The 18,271-nt window shown below is 38.1% G+C and overlaps 4 protein-coding genes across 4 annotated transcripts; 3 read left to right on the top strand and 1 right to left on the bottom strand.

Moving 5' to 3' along the window:
- Positions 1 to 108: 108 nt before the first annotated feature.
- On the top strand, positions 109 to 507 carry sprn (shadow of prion protein). Its single transcript, XM_057342274.1, has one exon. It carries the CDS (start codon positions 109 to 111, stop codon positions 505 to 507), a length of 399 nt encoding a protein of 132 aa, XP_057198257.1.
- Positions 508 to 1,359: 852 nt separating this feature from the next.
- Positions 1,360 to 3,793, bottom strand: mtg1 (mitochondrial ribosome-associated GTPase 1). Its single transcript, XM_057341781.1, has 11 exons — positions 3,543 to 3,793; positions 3,301 to 3,365; positions 3,109 to 3,213; positions 2,900 to 2,986; positions 2,732 to 2,788; positions 2,558 to 2,648; positions 2,408 to 2,469; positions 2,226 to 2,322; positions 2,047 to 2,128; positions 1,811 to 1,923; positions 1,360 to 1,711 (listed from the first exon to the last, which is right to left on the bottom strand). The coding sequence occupies exons 1-11, from the start codon at positions 3,643 to 3,645 to the stop codon at positions 1,614 to 1,616; spliced, it is 960 nt and encodes a 319-aa protein (XP_057197764.1). The 5' UTR covers positions 3,646 to 3,793; the 3' UTR covers positions 1,360 to 1,613.
- A 1,023-nt stretch (positions 3,794 to 4,816) lies between these two features.
- On the top strand, positions 4,817 to 7,956 carry elovl6l (ELOVL family member 6, elongation of long chain fatty acids like). The gene is made up of 4 exons (XM_057342200.1): positions 4,817 to 5,031; positions 5,178 to 5,309; positions 5,965 to 6,116; positions 6,232 to 7,956. The coding sequence occupies exons 1-4, from the start codon at positions 4,937 to 4,939 to the stop codon at positions 6,657 to 6,659; spliced, it is 807 nt and encodes a 268-aa protein (XP_057198183.1). The 5' UTR covers positions 4,817 to 4,936; the 3' UTR covers positions 6,660 to 7,956.
- A 1,963-nt stretch (positions 7,957 to 9,919) lies between these two features.
- On the top strand, positions 9,920 to 13,704 carry mxtx1 (mix-type homeobox gene 1). Its single transcript, XM_057342272.1, has 2 exons — positions 9,920 to 10,063; positions 12,946 to 13,704. Exons 1-2 carry the CDS (start codon positions 9,920 to 9,922, stop codon positions 13,702 to 13,704), a joined length of 903 nt encoding a protein of 300 aa, XP_057198255.1.
- Positions 13,705 to 18,271: the final 4,567 nt, after the last annotated feature.

The raw sequence follows: 18,271 nt of genomic DNA, 5'->3' as shown, positions 1-18,271 counted from the left end.
GTATTACAAGTAATTTTGATACACTGGTTGTATGCATCACACAGGTTCCATCACAACTGTGGTTTCTTTAAACCCCATAATGTTCTATCATTCCCAGGGTCTTTCAGAATGAACAGGGCTGTAGCCACCTGCTGGATACTTCTCCTGCTTTCAGCGTTCCTGTGCGAACAGGTGATGTCCAAAGGCGGCAGAGGAGGAGCCAGGGGGTCAGCGCGAGGCAGTGCCCGAGGAGGCCGCACATCTCGCACCCGAGGTTCCCCCGCCGTGCGGGTGGCAGGGGCAGCAGCAGCTGGTGCTGTGGTGGCACTGGGAGCTGGCGGATGGTACGCATCAGCCCAACGTCGACCGGATGACAGCTCAGAGAATGGAGATGACTACTATAACAACAGAACAGGCTGGGAGCTTTACCTTGCCAGGACATCAAATGCAATAATGCATGACTCCTTTGCCACTAGACTGTATGCTCTGCTCCTGCCAATAAACTTTTGGATGTACTTTGCCCCTTGAGGCATTTTATAAGACATTTTTGAGACAGCTTAATAAGCTATTATCTGTATGTTACCGTGCAAGGAACCTACACATATGTTTAAAGTGTACTTTGTTGCACAACAAAAAGGATAAACAGATAAGAGAGAGGTTCCAAAACCACTATTTAGTTAGCAAGTATGCACTTAAGAATAGAATAATTAAGAAATACATTTGAAAAGGTTTGTGTGTATAGTTTGCTTCACCCGAAGCTTTAGTAACTATAAAACTATAGATTTCTTATAGCTTATGCTGGTTACATCATGCACTGGGTTGCAGAAATACTGTGTTCATGTCGTGCTGCTGCACTGTTAATAATGCACCATCATTTCTGTGTGATTAAGATGAATTTAAATATGTTCATGTGAATCCTTGTCTATTTACAAATGAACTATGTTCACATTTATGATGAAATAGGCCTACAAAAGAATATTTATGAATATCTGTACCTTTACGTCTATTTTGGTGTGAAAATGTTCCATGTTTTTACCTTGGCCATGCTGTTAATCGTTGATCTATTTGATGCATTTTGTATATCTAGTAGAAAGTTTCAATAACCCATAAAACAATGTGAATGCAGTATTTATGTGCACAAGTATTTAAAAGAAGAATTTGTTTTCATGTAAACCACTACATAACTTCAATGTGCCAACCTTCACATTAAAAGAATTATGAGACAAATAAAAAAATTATACATGCTTTATTCTGTACTGGGACAGTAGGAAATCCAATTGTTTTAGGAGGTAGTTTCCGTTGGTATTTGATTGTTTAGTTGTAATCTACCATTCTGAGATGCAATTGTATGGAATCCTAATAAAATATAACCAGGCTCTATTAATCAGAATATTTTATTGTATTTTTAATTCCAGTTAACTTAAAAATACATTCAATGCACCCATTATAATAATAATTCTACACTAGTACGACATCATTGTGCACCATCTTTTAATTAAAACATTAAAAGTAATAAGTGCTTCCCCTGTGCGCCCAGTCTCCAGCTTCAAACATACAAGATGACAGTGTTACTGCAATCCTGGTATTCACAAATCACAAATCAGTTTTAACAGCAAAAACACTTGCATGTTTTATTAGTCAAGCAACACTTTTCCAAGTTCTCCTTTCCGAAATGCTCTGATGAAATCATAGGCTGCGGCAGTGTAGTCTGGAACTTGGACGGTAATATTGCCTGAAGTTTGAAGGAATTTAAAATAATTGAGCATACTTTGAGTGAACTTTCACTTTATTATGTAAGCACATTAAATGTGTCTTGACAGTATCAACTCACCAACCCCAGTGATGGCCTTCATACGCTTGGTCTTGCCGAGTTTCACAGCTATACATTTCAGCACATGCTGAATATCATCACAAGGCCCTTCAAGATTGTACTTTTCAACGTAACTATGGGATAATTGTCACAAGTGTTGTTGATTACTCTATTTGGTAAAATTCTGGATATTTACAAAGGAATACATATTTTTGGAGGGCTCATACTACATTAAGAAGTATAACCACAAGATTTACCCAAATCTGTCCAGTCTGTTCAGTGAAAACAGCAGATAGTCTGCAATGATATCCTCACCAACTAAATGGTCCAAGATTGTACCTGATTAAAAATGGGACACCTGTATGACCTTTACAACAAACGCAACAAATACATTACACAAAAAGATGCATATTTTGTTTTAAAACTGTTGACTTACCACATAAACCAAGTTTCATTCCAGTCTCTATGTTCTCTATTCTAGGTGGTAGAACTCCTGGCGTGTCCAGTAGGTAAATTATGGGTCGATCACAGACCTAATAAAATAAGGTTTCATTTAATAACAAAGGTAGACACATTAATATAATTCAAAAAAATCAAATCAAAATGAATAAAGCACACCTGAATTTTGGTCAAGATAGCTTTTGTAATTCCTGGTTCACCTCCAACTTTTGAAGCTTTGCCTTATAGCAATGAAAAATTTGTATTTAAGCCTATTGTTTAATTGTTAATTCGTTAGAATTTCAACAGCAGGTTTATGTTTGCCAATACCTTTTTTCAAGTATGTTCTTCTTACGGCATTAATTAACGATGACTTTCCTACGTTTGGCACACCAATGACCATCAAGCAGTAACTTCTGTCCTACACATAGATGAACAGAAACGGCTTTATAGGAACATGCAAACAGCACGTAAATTTATTCAAGTAATTTTTCCCCAACTCACATCTTCTCTGTGATAACGTGGTCCGCTTTCTATCAACTTCGTCACAAAAGGAACAACCTGGGAACATTGCACAGAACAGTGACTAGACAGTAGAGCATTTTTACAGTAATACGGTAACATACAGTATTCTCAAGTCAAGCTTTATAAATATCTGATGTATTGTCTCACCTCTTTCACATTCTCGTCTCTTTGTTTTAAACAGTCTGTAAACAAAACGTTCCTTACACCTTCCCTCTCCAGTCGTTTCAGAATACTCTGGTGGAATTAAAACAAGTCTGTTATATGTGGTTTGTTATATTTACACATGATCTGAGTACTTTCGGACTGTGCTTAAAGAAGGGCGGTTTGGAAACATTAATGACACATGCAATTGACACCTGTTTTTTTGATGTGTCTGCCAGGTCCATTTTGTTCAGAATGAGCAGGTTTGGCCGGACATCAAGGTTCTCTTGAAATAAAGGATTTCTTCCAGAAAACGGTATGTTGGACAGTCAAAGAAGTTTGCTTGAGTTCATATAAACATTTCATTTTATTTATTTAAAGTACGTTTTCTGCCATTAAAAGGATATTCTGGCATCATGAACTTCTATAATGCAGTCAACCTTCCGCAGATTGTCTCTCATTTGCTTGAGGCCTAATAAGAGTATATTTTCATATATATAATTTTTTTTATCTAGGAACTCACATATACGTTATATAGGAATTTAAACAGAACAACATCACATACAATGCTTTACATGCGCGTAAAACTAAAAACTGTGACAGAATTTCTTCTCTGTCGTTTAACGTTTTATTATGCTGTCACACGCACCTTTAGCCATATGTCCAGGGAACCAGTGTGCCACCTCTCGCTCACCAAAGTCAAACACTCTCCTAAACGTGGCAGCATTGAACAAACACTGATGAATCCTCATTATGGCTGCTCGGTCACTTTACTCGTAACTGTAATCACTATATTTGTAAGATCAAACACCAGCAAAAACAAAACAAAATTAAGATATTTGAAACACTAGCACACGCCATGCTTCTTCGGTAATGTTTTTGTATAAATTAAGTCGTTTAGCGCCGCCTGCTGGATTGGCAGAAGTACACAACAGTACACTGCAAGCACACTGACAACAAAGGGAACAAAAAAGGGTCTTATATTATACTGTGTGGTATGTGGGTTTCGTCGTCCATACTGTGACTCGTAGTTTGGTTATATTTATTTTAAGAAATGTTAAATGAATGCTGTGTGTTATAATGATTGCATCACTAAACAGACTAACATCTTCTATAGAGTAGAAACAGCGCCCTCTTCTGTCAGATTAAAGACAACCAATAAATAAAGTGTTTGGTTCCAAAATTTAAAAAAAATTCAAAAATCATGTTTTTTATTATATTATCGTGTTTTTTATTGTGTTTTATTGTCTTAGTTAGCTGTATTTTTCAAAACAAACCAACTGCAGATTGATATATTTTAATTGGAATGCACAATAAAAAACGTGATTTTTTTACGTGAGTTATATCATTTTGGAACCAAACTCTTCACGTGCACATGTATTGATTATGGGAAATGTAAATTAAACTATTTTTTTCTTTACGCTTTTCTGGTGAAGTTTGGATGTGATAATTGTACGTGTTTTTACATGCAATATTGATCACATCCTGACCTGAGCAGAAATTTCAGCATTATCTGCTTGGTATCACATCACAGGACAACACATTTTATACATTTAATACCAGGAACCCTCCTTAATATAAATACACTTTACTTAAAAAAACGTTGCCAAACTTCCCACCGAGAACGTTCCACATTCAGCAGCCAGATGACGTCGCTGCTATATATTTGCTTGCTGAATTGTGATTGGTCTCCATCTGTGTTTCCATCTGATTTATTAAATAGTAATTGGACTACCTTGATATTGCTCTTTTACAAATTTGGACAAAACTTCAATATTACCCTTATGCTACAAGCACTGGAATTTCTTTCAGGAACTGCAAGCTGGCCTTTGGCTAATTGGCTCAAAGCCAGGAGCCACTCTAAACTCCACCCCCTTGTATTTAAATATGACAGGTGTTTATTGTGCACAGGTGTGTGTTCGAGGCTGGTTAGTTAACTAGAGGCAGCCCTGCTGTGCGGACAGATTTTACTTGACAGAAGTGTTTTATTGAATTGGTCCAGCTTTTTAAACACAGATAAATAACTTGTTCACATTATTCATAATGAACGGGAGTGAATTTCAGTTTCCTCTGACTGAATATGATTTCGAGAGGCACTTTGATGAGAGGATTGCTATTGACTGGATGCAGGACAACTGGTGAGAACAATGCAGACCTTCTCCTGTTTGCCAACAATAATCCATTCAAATACATCTGTAGAAATCTAAACGTCACGTTGTGTTGTATTTGAGCACAGCTCAGTACAAACTGGTTTAGTTTGATGATGTCATTTTGTCTCTTTTAGGAAAACGTCGTTTTTGTTCTGTGGTGTTTATGTGGTACTTGTGTTTGGAGGGCAGCACCTCATGAAGGAAAGAGCAAGACTTGATCTGCGTAAAGTGTTAGTGCTGTGGTCCCTCAGTCTGGCCATCTTTAGGTTAGTGCATAGTTTTATTATTAAAATGTGTAGTAAAGATTTATTGCATACCATGCCTTTAACCTGTAGGTTTTACACTTTGTACTGTGGGTATTCGATGGCATGCGTATTGACCAGGTTTATACTAACAATATGTATTGTTGACCATCACAATAGATATTTGCTGTTTGTTTGAAACTTGAGCGTGTCATGGACATGTTTTTTACTGTGGTTTCATGTGGGTTTTTAAATCTCCAATGCTATTGTTTTAGGCTAGGTTTAGTTTCACTTGGGGGGAGGTGTGTTACTCCCATCAAAAGAGGACAGAGATGACAACCACTACAAAGTAACTGTCAGTAATCTACCGTTGGGCTGTTGGCTGACCGACCTCTGGTCGCATGCTTATCTCCCACGGCAACTGGACTTTCGCCATTATAGTGAATGGTATTGAGTTTAGTTTAACATAGAAACTGGAGTAATACCAGTTACTATTGCTATATAAACCAATCTCCATGTGACATTACCTAAACAAAACACGCTCCTCTTTACTCCGTATCCCCAGGTACCAAATGATTTGTTATGGAAACCAACATGACTCTCACATGATGGACAAAGTGAAGTGTGTCCCATGAGGGGTTGATAATATATGTTCACGGGTTACGCATTTTTATTTCAGCATCATTGGAGCTGTGAGAACAGGATGCTACATGTTGCACGTCCTCTGCACCAGTGGGTTTAAACAGTCTGTTTGTGATCAAAGCTTCTACAAGGGTCCCATCAGCAAGTTTTGGGCTTGTGCCTTCGTGCTAAGCAAGGCCCCTGAACTAGGTGAGCCTGGATTTCTAAATGATCAGCTTTCTTTCATATGCTTAATTGCATGTGATATTTTAATACCTTGAACATGTATTTTTGTTGTTGTAACCCAACTCTCCACTTTTTTTAGGAGACACCATATTCATCGTCCTGCGCAAACAGCGGCTCATCTTCCTGCACTGGTATCACCACATTACCGTACTGGTTTACTCCTGGTATTCCTACAAAGACCAAGTGGCTGGTGGGGGTTGGTTTATGACCATGAATTACACCGTGCACGCGCTCATGTACAGCTACTACGCTGCCCGTGCAGCAGGACTCCGTGTGCCAAAACCCTGTGCCATCATCATCACCTCCTCCCAGATTGCCCAGATGGCTATGGGGCTGGCAGTAAGTGCGCTGGTGTACCGGTGGATGCAGGATGGGGATTGCCCTTCATATGTAGATAACATAGTGTGGGCTTCGCTCATGTACCTCAGCTATTTGCTTCTCTTCTCCTCTTTCTTTTATCAGTCTTACGTAAAGGGTTCCAAGCCCACGGGCATCAAAACTGACTGAGACCGATGGAAGAATTCTAAGATTGTTTTACTCTTGATCGTTTACCTTTGTTGTTGTTTTTTTTAGATTTTTTGCATTCTGTTGTCATTGCCTTATTTTTGTATTGGTTGAGCGAGCGTTATCAAAGCAACAGTTTGTTTGCGTTGTGTGGTTTTAAATGGCAGAATGGTTTAGAGGAGCTGACAAACACTTCGGGGGTTGATCCTCATAGTGCTGCATGACTGTTCTTCTCTTTGTCTAACAGACCAAAGTTTCTACTCTTAAAATCCATGTTTGTTGACTCTTAGCACTGCAGTATGATAACATGCAGCATATGTCTCAGATGAGCTCATGTTGGAAGTTGTGCCAAGAGGTGTGTGCGTGCATTTCTGGCCTGAGAACGTGTCTCAAATGTACTTTGTCGTTCATGTTAAAAAAATGTATTTCACAGATACTCTTGTCCATGCTGGGTGTTAAGTGCCCATGTACAACTTCATGATGTCACAGAAACCTATAGTATCTGTGCTGACTGGTTGTACAGGTTTTCTGGGATTTAAATTGGTGGAAAGTGTTATGTTGGAATTCTCTAGAATGACGACACCCATTTCCTCATTCTGTGCATGCTTCTGTTCTCACGTCAGTGCTGTTTTGGTTGGCTGAAGTTACAGTAATTGCATTCGAGACAGTGATTGACTCATGCTTTCACCCACCCTCGAATAACACATGGGTGTAGTCCATATAGTTTTGAGGTTTCCTAGTTTTGTGACCTCATGAGGTATATCGCATAACCTGAAATGTTTTTTTTATTCATCACAGTTGGTCACCTATGGAACATGGTGGTTTATTTTTTTCCCAGTGAGTGTGGTGTGAGAGATTTTCACTTAAGGAGATCTTCTGTATTGGTAGACTTCTGAAAACAGGCCTCACTGAATTCAATGGATTTTTTTATGTGATGTCTGATCTAACATGATATCATCTGAAATGTTGCTGCTACCTGTGATATTTAGTTTGTCTAAACTGTCCTGTTTTCTCCTGTTTCTAAAACGAACAAATTATTTGCTCTGTTTTAAAATGCATTTTATGACTTTTTTTCTCATATTTGTGAAATGTTGTTAAACGGCAGCCACATAATTTGTTTAGCATAGTTGTATGTAAAGTATTTTTAAAGACGATTGACACTAGTCCACTGACTTTATAGATTACACAATATGTCTTTAACCAAAGGTGAAAAATGTGCCATATGTACAATATTTATATTTTTAAGTGCTACAAAGTGTGTCAATTTGTGTATTAACTTTTGTAATTAAAAATAAACTTATCTACATTTATCAATTTGTTTAACTTTTCACAGCAATGTCATCTGATAGGGTCTCCGAGCTTAGCTGTGATATTTTACGCATTAACACAAACGCTGTTTGTGACAAACACATTTTCCGCTAGGTGAGAGGTACAGATCCTGGTAGGTGACATTTCAAGTATTTTCTGGTTTTATGCTGAGATGTGACACACATATGGGACTCTGTTATGTTAGTAAACCATTGCATTACATGCAATACATTTCATTGCCTCTTATCTCAAAGTATATACAGCTCTTTTTGCCGTGTTTTGAAGATGAGTTATTTTACTTGGATGCGATGCTGTTTCTTTATAATATTATTGATGTCTCGGCAATTTAAGGCTAAAAGACTTTTGCTCAGATTTTGCCCAGATTTTTAGTCTGGATTTGTTGCAGAAAGTTTGTGCCAGTCTGCAGATTTAATCAGTGTGTTTCTATCTGAAACTTTAAAAAAGTCTGCAAGTGTATGTCTAGTTTAAAAAAAAAAACCACTTTAGATTTTAAGTCGTCATCCAGCCATTTGTTGTTTGATGACTGTAGTGTGACAAGAGTGGTTAATTTTTGGAAAAGCACTAGCCAGGAATGTAGCACAGCATAGTTACGCATGGAGTACACTATATTCCTAGTTTAATTAATTCATAGGTAAAATCATTTTAAGACAATCCCCTGTTACAGCTAAACAAAAGTCTTGTCCTCTTGTAAAGAATTGAATGAGATACTCGAAGCTCTATGCTGCCCCCTACTGTACTGCTTATAGAAGAGCTGGAAGACTGTTAGTAAAGTTGGCCCGCTGACTGAAACATTATAATATTCCCTGAATACTTTACATGGTATCTGTTTTTTCTGTATTTTACCATTACATTTAAAATATATTATTGAAACCGACTATAACAACTGTATGTGCATTTACCTTTATACAAATTTATTCAAAGGTTCTGTTGCCAGCCAGGCTGTAATTGTATACAAAACAAATATATGAAAACAAATTTGCATGTTTATCTTAAAATAACCCGGAAAGTTGATGGGATTTAGACTTCAGCACAATGCAGTATCAGCTAATAGGTGTGTTTGATTAATGGGGGATGTAATGCTTTGGTTTGTTAGAAATTTTCTGATAATGCATGACAAAGTAAAATTCAGACTTAATGAAAACAATCCTGATTACCTGCATAGCATGAGCAGCCTTTATTAAATAATTCAGAAATACTTGATTACATTTTAGTAATATCTGTTTTTTTCCAAATCTGCCACAACCAGGGCTGGCCCAAGCCTTTATGGGGCCCTAAGCAGAATTTTATTTGGGGTCCCCTTGTGCTCTCAATACAGTCGAGTATTGTCAATGTTTGATTATTTATACGCACAGTTTGTAGCACACCCAATTCTACTAGTTGTAGCTGTGTTTGGGATGTAGGAAAGTCATAAAAACAAAAACACAACCTTGCATTACAAGTGTAATGTCTTGTCAAAACATTTGATAATTTCATGACTTCCAATTTTAGGTGAACTGTCCCTTTAAATTTCGAGCACAGACCATACAAAGCTTGTGAAATTTATTGTTAAATGCATATTACTATTTGCAAAGATTTTATTTTAAAATCATTTTGTCTTCATTTTATTTTAACCACAACCTATAAAACACACTTTTAAAGCCACACAGCCCTTGATGATGATTTAATCTTTTATTTTTTATTGTATTTACTTGATAACCATTAAATTAATTCACAATATACATACAATTGTTCTTAACCTTATCCCAAATAAAACGCTGAATTAACAGATAATTATAAATTACATGAATCACGTAAATTACATATTTTTCATCTAGATCTGCATTTTGTTGTTTGCGTCAACATGTTTGCACTGTTAGATGTTCAACATTTCTATCCTTAAACAGTTGTCAAAGATTGAATGTTTTAGTCACCGTGTCTACACCGGGCGCGGCGCGATGCGACGCAACAAGAGACAACAGAACGAATTAGAACCCATTATAATTTTGAAAATTGACCACAACGGACGTGGCGCGATGCGGCGCGACAATCCAGCCATGTGTCGCGCCGCGTCCGGTGTAGACACGGTGTTTCAGTATGTCGTGAGTTGCAGCACTTTTTCAACTTTAAAACTGAAGCGTCTTGAACACTGTGAACAGATAAAGACGTGACAGTTGCTCCGTCTTCTTTTGATTTGATTGCTCACTGCGCGGCTTTGTAATCAGTAACTTCTGCCTCCTTTCATTTGATTGGCCACATTGCTTATGTTGACATTGCAAATGTTGCGTTTAGTCAGTAATTTCACAAAATTTGACACACACCACAGAAAAAACAGTGGGCACTGCCCTACGTGAGAAAATGGATGTGTCGTGAATCACAAAAAAAGATGTAATTTCATGTGATCGTGGGAGCCCCCTAGTGGCGGCGAGGCCCTAAGCAGCCGCTTAGTTCGCTTATAGGCAGGGTCTGCTCTGGCCACAACTGATGGTACTAGGTGTCATAATTTAAGGAGCTTGTTTAAATGCATATATAGATATGATGTATTGATTTGTTATGTACAGTAGTTAAGAATAAAAAACAAACTGCTCATCTATTCCATATTTTGGCTTAAAGGTAACTCAGTGCACTATATAAACATCTCATCTGCACTGACAAGCTTGACAGGCACCTTGACTTCGAAAGACTGATATCCCCCTCTGAATCCAATGGAGAAGAGAGGGCTCACACTTGCAAACTCTCCTATTAATCATTCCACAATCCGCTCTCCTTTGCTTGTAAACGTGTCTTTTATGTCCCATTTGAAAAGAGATCAGAGGACACAAAGTAATATGCATTCATAGCCCTCTGCCTAAACTTATGTTAAGCATGTTGCTAATGTCTTTGTAAGTTAATATTTTCTCGAGTCCTTTGTTTCATTGATTGAAAGGAGAGCAATTGTGGGAAAATACACCATCCATTAACACACTTTCCCAGTAACTAATCCTACACAAAATGTTTGATTAACGTGCCAAAACAAACCTCTTGTATTAACACATGTCCTGTTTATTTGTATATTAAACAAATTCACACATTACATCATAATTCTTTATTTATTTTGATATATTTTGTAATTAAATGTAAAAACAATGTTCAATAGATTCAGGGTCATTATTAGAGCATTATAATTCTGTTTTTGCAAATACCATGCAATACCAAGCAATCAAACAACCATGAAATAAAATTTACATTTATAAATAACATTTAACCTTTTTTACTGATACATAGTTTAAGTAAAAAAAAGTTTCAGAGTAGGTTTTTCCATCTCCCTGATCTCCCATCTCATTCCTGTTTTGTTCATAATAAGCACTTTTAATGGGGGAGGTGGAGGTGAAAGGGGGGTCATGGGATAGGGACTAGAGGGCACAGGTATAAAAACACGACTTTAAGGGTCAGAAATCAAATTCCCAAGGAGCATCAGAGAAGACAGACCTTCACTCTGCAGCCTTCAGTCTCTAGAATTCAATCAGTCAAGACGCAACATGTGGAAAGACAATAGCACTGGTAAGCATAACACAAGAGGAACTGCTGATGCTATACCTGAGCTTTTCATATCTCACTTATATGAAAAAGAATCAACATATATTTAAGCAAAATATGTTACAGGGGTTTGATTTTCTGCTGTAGAAACTGTCGGATCCACATAATTTTGTAATTTCAAATATCGCTGGTGTCCTTCTGAAATTTTACACCATAAATTATTTTTATTAGTCACCCTTTATGTTTGTCACTGGAATTTACAAATACACCTTGACAACACTGTATTTAAAGGAATAGTTCACCTTCAAAGTTCACCATCTGCAAAACACAAAAGCGGACTTTTTGAAAAATAAAAAACGTTGGTCCTCATTGACTTCTATTGTATGGACACAAAACCAATGCAAGTCAATGGGGACCAACGGTTTTCTGTTACCAACATTTTACAAGATATCTTCTTTTGTGTTCTGCAGAAGAAAGAAAGTCATACAGGTTTGAAATGACAAGAGAGCGTGTAAATAATGGCACAATTTTCATTTTGAAGGTGAACTATTCCTTTAATCATTTAAATACTGTGTTTTTTCCATTTCCTGAAAAATAGTGAATTTGAACATCCAAGATTGCAGATTGATAATATGTTGCACAGGCTATATGTAGGCTACAAGTATTTTTATGAAATCTGTGTAATCCACACATAAGTGCATAGTATACGCATTTTTCAATTACATTTTTCTTAAAGTTTGATAACATGAATTATGAGGACACCACGCTTGGCCTGACAATAATTTTGACCCTATTATTTCAGAGGTTTCTGCAAAAGAATCCAGAAGTGGTGCTGTATCAAGGAGCGCCAGCCGGCGGAAAAGGACGAGTTTCTCAAAGGAACACGTTGAGCTTCTGCGAGCCACATTTGAGACAGACCCTTACCCTGGAATCAGCCTCAGAGAGAGTCTCTCTCAAACCACAGGACTGCCAGAGTCTCGTATACAGGTGGGTGGTGAATCTTAAGATGTCATGTTATTGCACATGAAATAATTTGAATCATTCCTTACTAACCAACCCTCAGACTTATCAGATCTATGTAAATATCCACAGGCACATAAAAACCACACATAAACAGGTGAACTGTTATGCTAATAAGGCCTTATGTGATAACATAATGTTTACTGTTGTTGATACCAGTATCAATATCTATGTTTATCAATTCAACTCTGTGATGATGCAAGAGTCTCTGTGACTATCAGCTGTTTAGTTAAAGAGACTGTACAGTTTGTAAACAAAGTACATACCAACCGCAGATAACCATTCTGACTATGTGCTACTATAGAGGGATGTCATTGTCAATGATTAACCTGAAACCTTTAAGAGGAAAGCTTTTATCTGCACACACTAGATGGTTGGCTCCAATCTATCAACTGTATTCTTATGAGGCTGACCTTCTTTATCTCTTCTATGCCTTTGCTCGCAATAGGTATGGTTCCAGAACAGGAGGGCTCGCACGTTAAAATGCAAGGGTGGCAAGAAACCATTGTGGCAATCTGATTCCCCATTGCGTGCCTACAGTCCCATGCAGAATTCACCAGTACAGCTACACTCCTCTGGACGGGAGGGCAGCGATTGTGGCACTATGCCTATTTGCACTCCACCACCTGCATACCCCAGTCAGATTAAGGAAGAAATGGAACGGGATGGTCTGTATGTGTGTGAAACACCATCTTCCATGTCTGTTGGGGATGATTCAGGCTATTGCACCCCATCATATGGACACTATCATGGCAGACCCCTGAACGCATACGGCAGTGCCCCTTTTCTCAACCCGGAGCATCAGATGCCCCCTACCTGGGCTACAAGGTATGAGAGGAGGTCACCTAGGAGCTCTATGTGGAGCCCATTTTATTCAGATGTCTATGCCTGCAACACCAGGTCCGCTCAGGGCTTTTACTACTCACCTGAAACACACAACAGCCTCCAGCCACTGACCCCCGTCACCCCAGACTCAGGCTGCTGTGAGGGTGGTGTGGAGGGCACTCCCCCAGCTTCCAGCTCTTTTTGCGTCGAAAACCCAGAAGTGTCAGAGATGGAGAGTCCACAGGAAAGCGGCGTTCATCATGGACCTCTGCCCGAGCTGCCAGCCCTGTCCCTGCAGGAGATCCTGGGAGAGTTACAAGGAGATTGGTGGCATGGAGATGAACTGAACAGCCAATCCGAGGAAAGCCATGTATACTGCTGAGCTACATCTTGCCATTTATTTAAAACTATTTATTCAATGTATTTATTTACAGAAGTCATGCCTAAACTGTTTATTATTTATCTTCTGTGAAAGACCCAAGTGGCTCCATTTTGGTTAAAATATTTTCAGATTTTTGCTATTTATTTTATGGTGTTTGTAATCATGCAGCTTTGTATATATTATTTGCAAACATCCTTATTGATTTTTAAAATAGCTGCACTTGCATTTTAATAAAGATGTTTTACTTACCGTAATGTTGTTTATGTTTCTGTGTTCATTTACCCACAAAAAAGCATCTTGCAGTAAAAATAATACATCGAACAAAACACAAGTTCAACATGCACAAGTATTGCCCTCGTGTTTGAATACAAAAAATTGTAAACACAATTAAGTACATATATATATATATATATATACACTCACCTAAAGGATTATTAGGAACACCTGTTCAATTTCTCATTAATGCAATTATCTAATCAACCAATCACATGGCAGTTGCTTCAATGCATTTAGGGGTGTGGTCCTGGTCAAGACAATCTCCTGAACTCCAAACTGAATGTCAGAATGGGAAAGAAAGGTGATTTAAGCAATTTTGAGCGTGGCATGGTTGTTGGTGCCAGACGGGCCGGTCTGAGTATTTCACAATCTGCTCAGTTACTGGGATTTTCACGCACAACCATTTCTAGGGTTTACAAAGAATGGTGTGAAAAGGGAAAAACATCCAGTATGCGGCAGTCCTGTGGGCGAAAATGCCTTGTTGATGCTAGAGGTCAGAGGAGAATGGGCCGACTGATTCAAGCTGATAGAAGAGCAACTTTGACTGAAATAACCACTCGTTACAACCGAGGTATGCAGCAAAGCATTTGTGAAGCCACAACACGCACAACCTTGAGGCAGATGGGCTACAACAGCAGAAGACCCCACCGGGTACCACTCATCTCCACTACAAATAGGAAAAAGAGGCTACAATTTGCACGAGCTCACCAAAATTGGACAGTTGAAGACTGGAAAAATGTTGCCTGGTCTGATGAGTCTCGATTTCTGTTGAGACATTCAAATGGTAGAGTCAGAATTTGGCGTAAACAGAATGAGAACATGGATCCATCATGCCTTGTTACCACTGTGCAGGCTGGTGGTGGTGGTGTAATGGTGTGGGGGATGTTTTCTTGGCACACTTTAGGCCCCTTAGTGCCAATTGGGCATCGTTTAAATGCCACGGCCTACCTGAGCATTGTTTCTGACCATGTCCATCCCTTTATGACCACCATGTACCCATCCTCTAATGGCTACTTCCAGCAGGATAATGCACCATGTCACAAAGCTCGAATCATTTCAAATTGGTTTCTTGAACATGACAATGAGTTCACTGTACTAGAATGGCCCCCACAGTCACCAGATCTCAACCCGATAGAACATCTTTGGGATGTGGTGGAACGGGAGCTTCGTGCCCTGGATGTGCATCCCACAAATCTCCATCAACTGCAAGATGCTATCCTATCAATATGGGCCAACATTTCTAAAGAATGCTTTCAGCACCTTGTTGAATCAATGCCACGTAGAATTAAGGCAGTTCTGAAGGCGAAAGGGGGTCAAACACCGTATTAGTATGGTGTTCCTAATAATCCTTTAGGTGAGTGTATATATATACATTGAACTTTCTTTCTTCTGCATAACACAAAAGAAGATATTTTGAAGAATGTTGTTAACCGGCACCCACTGACTTGCATTGGTTTTGTGTCATAAAAGTGAACGGGTGCCAGTGCTGTTCGGTTACCAACATTCTTCAAAATATCTTGTTTCGTGTTCTGTGGAAGAAAGAAAGTCATACAGGTTTGGAATGACAAGAGGGTGAGTGAATGATGAGTTTTTACTTTTGGGTGAACTATCCCTTTAATGTGCAAACATGAAATTAGTGGAGAAGGAAGACCTGTTGTAGAGAAATTTAGACAGGCATTTAAATGGAATTCAGGGTGATTCAGTCATCTGGTTACAAATGTAAAAGTTCTGTTTCCAGTCCTGTATAAAAAAACATAGAAACTAACACTTGAGAGGACTTACTGTATATATAGCAGAACAATAGTCCTTTTCTGGCTTAAAGAAGGTGTGTTTGATTGAAGGGGGTGTAAAAGAGATTGTAATTCATAAAATATGTGAAATATTTGTCTCTTAAAGCAGACACTGTGTGTGGTCTTTTTGACCTGATGCTTGATATTGCTAAAGAGTAACATTTGTTAAGAGTAGTGATACATTCAATAGTTCATTCATTGTCAATAGTGTTTTATTGTGAATACACCAATCAGAATTAAGGACTGGAACTAACCATTTTATAGACCACTTCGCACGATGTGAACACCTGTCAGAAGCACTTACGGTTTCATTTTAATTTATTTTATTTTTAAATCTTGCATACATTATTAAATCCTAAAGACATTTTTTAACATTCAGATTCGGTTCAGTTGGTTGTATTTTATGCCGTGGTAAAAAACTGAAACAGGAAGTTCTTCTGGATCGGCATTGGATAAGTGTTGCTTATGTTTTCCGAAGTGGTCTATAAACTATAATTTTTGATAAACTTTATTTATTATTTTTTATACTTATATGGATGCACATACACTTTTATGTTTTATGACTTTGACCAGAATCATTCATCATTTTTAGGTTAAAGAGTACATAACTAGGGATTTTTAAGGTCCTACTTTGGTTTATGTAGTGTCCAACAACAAGTTTATGTACATAGAAGGTGTAAAAGACTATTATTTCATAATAATAGGTAGTTATTCTTACCTCACTTCTTGACTGACTCTCAAATTATTCGTTCCGCAATTCATCTGTCTAATCCCCTCCTTTCCGCTAGCCTAGTCTGATGTGATTGGTCAGATGGTCTTGTCTGCTGTGATTGGTCTACCTCGAATGAGGCTCACGAGCTACAGTGTTTGGGGGAGAAGAGTGAAGTTTTCGCGGGCAGTCCTAACAAAACGTAGGCGGGGACACGATATGTAGTGACGTAAATCCACGGCGTGATTCAGAGTCGACTCCCTTTTTTTCCAAGCCAATAACGTTGTTATTCATTCACCTTTGGATTTACAACTTGGCAGACTGCTTACTTTCAAACACGGCAACATTACACACTGCATGAAATGTAATTTTCATGATCTCATGCTATGTACTCTTTAAATGTTTCTCAGTACTGACATAAAAATACTATTACAATATATATCATAAACATGGTTATAGCAAACTCTTTGTTACTCTTCATAAACACATCACATCAGGACATACCAGTTTCCATGGTTACACAAAAGCAAAAACTTCTTGTGTTGCCTGAACTCATTATGTGGAACTCATCTCATCTGTTGGAGATGTCTCCACATGATACAACCATGCTAAATCCAGTCCTGACTAACACTTGATAGTGAAAGAGGCTGGAGTCCGGGTGGAGATTTTGGACAGTGGAAGTATTTGCTAAAAACATCGTCAGCAGTTGTTTCTTGATAAATAATGATAACTCTGTGAGTCATTGCAGTTTCTCTTTAATGTCTGCAATTACTCAAACATTTGTTATCTCTGTAATGTCTATAGCATTTTAAGGTTTCATAGACAAGGCTTAGCCTAAGCCAGGACTATGCCTTAGATAATTTAGGCTTTTTTTAGTCGCTTTTATTAAAATGCTGTTGAAAAAAAAACATTTCTGATGTGCATCTTGAGTCAAAACACTGGCACTGACATATTTTAAGATGTTTTACGTTGAGTTATTTTCAGTTAAGAATTCGTTTTAGTCTGGGACTAGTCTTAAACCTTGTCTATGAAACCGGGGCTAAATGTTTTAAAATGTCTATATCAATCAATTAATACAATTCTTAAAGAGTACATTCCTCAATATTTTTAAGGGCTTATTTTGGTTTATGGAGTGTCCGACAACAAGTTTATGTACATACATGATGTAAAAATACTATTATTTCGTAATAATAAGCAGTTTTTATTACCTTACTTCTTGACTGACTCTCAAATGATTCGTTCCGCGATTCATCTGTGTAATCTCCGCCTTTCCGCCAGCGTAGTCTGATCTGATTGGTCAGATAGTGTAGTCTGCTGTGATTGGTCAGATGGTCTAGTCTGCTGTGATTGGTCAGATGGTCTAGTCTGCTGTGATTGGTCAAATGGTCTAGTCTGCTGTGATTGGTCAAACGCGTTCAGCATGTGTCGCAAATGGACCGCCTATCATTACTGCTGTATTACGGTTTGCAGGTGGTTGGATATTAACAGTGTATAGAGAGAGATGGCGTCGATTTTACCTTACCAGTTCGAGCCCGAGTCTGACGAATCATTCTTTAATCCTTATACAGATGCCAGTAAGAAAAAGGACTGTTTTAGACACTTCTCTTGTAACAGTTAGTTATCACGGCATACAGTGTACGGTGTTCGTATCTTCAGATGTTATTATAACTATAGTACACCACGCAGTTCTTCAAATAAATACTTTGCGAGTTAATATGGTTGAACACTTACATTAGCGCAACGAGTTTATAGCTAACGTTAGGTAAACAAACAGTAAGTTACAGGTTGTGAT

The sequence above is a fragment of the Triplophysa rosa genome, linkage group LG9, assembly GCF_024868665.1.
Source record: "Triplophysa rosa linkage group LG9, Trosa_1v2, whole genome shotgun sequence".
In the NCBI taxonomy this organism is placed as follows: domain Eukaryota; kingdom Metazoa; phylum Chordata; class Actinopteri; order Cypriniformes; family Nemacheilidae; genus Triplophysa; species Triplophysa rosa.
This window is presented reverse-complemented; position numbering and strand designations above follow the sequence as displayed.

Coding starts and splice junctions, on each gene's coding strand:
- sprn (XM_057342274.1), top strand. CDS start 109: ATGAACAGGGCTGTAGCCACCTGCTGGATACTTCTCCTGCTTTCAGCG.
- mtg1 (XM_057341781.1), bottom strand. CDS start 3,645: ATGAGGATTCATCAGTGTTTGTTCAATGCTGCCACGTTTAGGAGAGTG. Junction 3,366..3,542: donor CCCTGGACATATGGCTAAAG/GTGCGTGTGACA, acceptor TACTCTTATTAG/GCCTCAAGCAAATGAGAGAC. Junction 1,712..1,810: donor GAAGGCCATCACTGGGGTTG/GTGAGTTGATAC, acceptor TTCAAACTTCAG/GCAATATTACCGTCCAAGTT.
- elovl6l (XM_057342200.1), top strand. CDS start 4,937: ATGAACGGGAGTGAATTTCAGTTTCCTCTGACTGAATATGATTTCGAG. Junction 5,310..5,964: donor CTCAGTCTGGCCATCTTTAG/GTTAGTGCATAG, acceptor TTTTTATTTCAG/CATCATTGGAGCTGTGAGAA. Junction 6,117..6,231: donor AAGCAAGGCCCCTGAACTAG/GTGAGCCTGGAT, acceptor CACTTTTTTTAG/GAGACACCATATTCATCGTC.
- mxtx1 (XM_057342272.1), top strand. CDS start 9,920: ATGCGACGCAACAAGAGACAACAGAACGAATTAGAACCCATTATAATT. Junction 10,064..12,945: donor ACACGGTGTTTCAGTATGTC/GTGAGTTGCAGC, acceptor TGCTCGCAATAG/GTATGGTTCCAGAACAGGAG.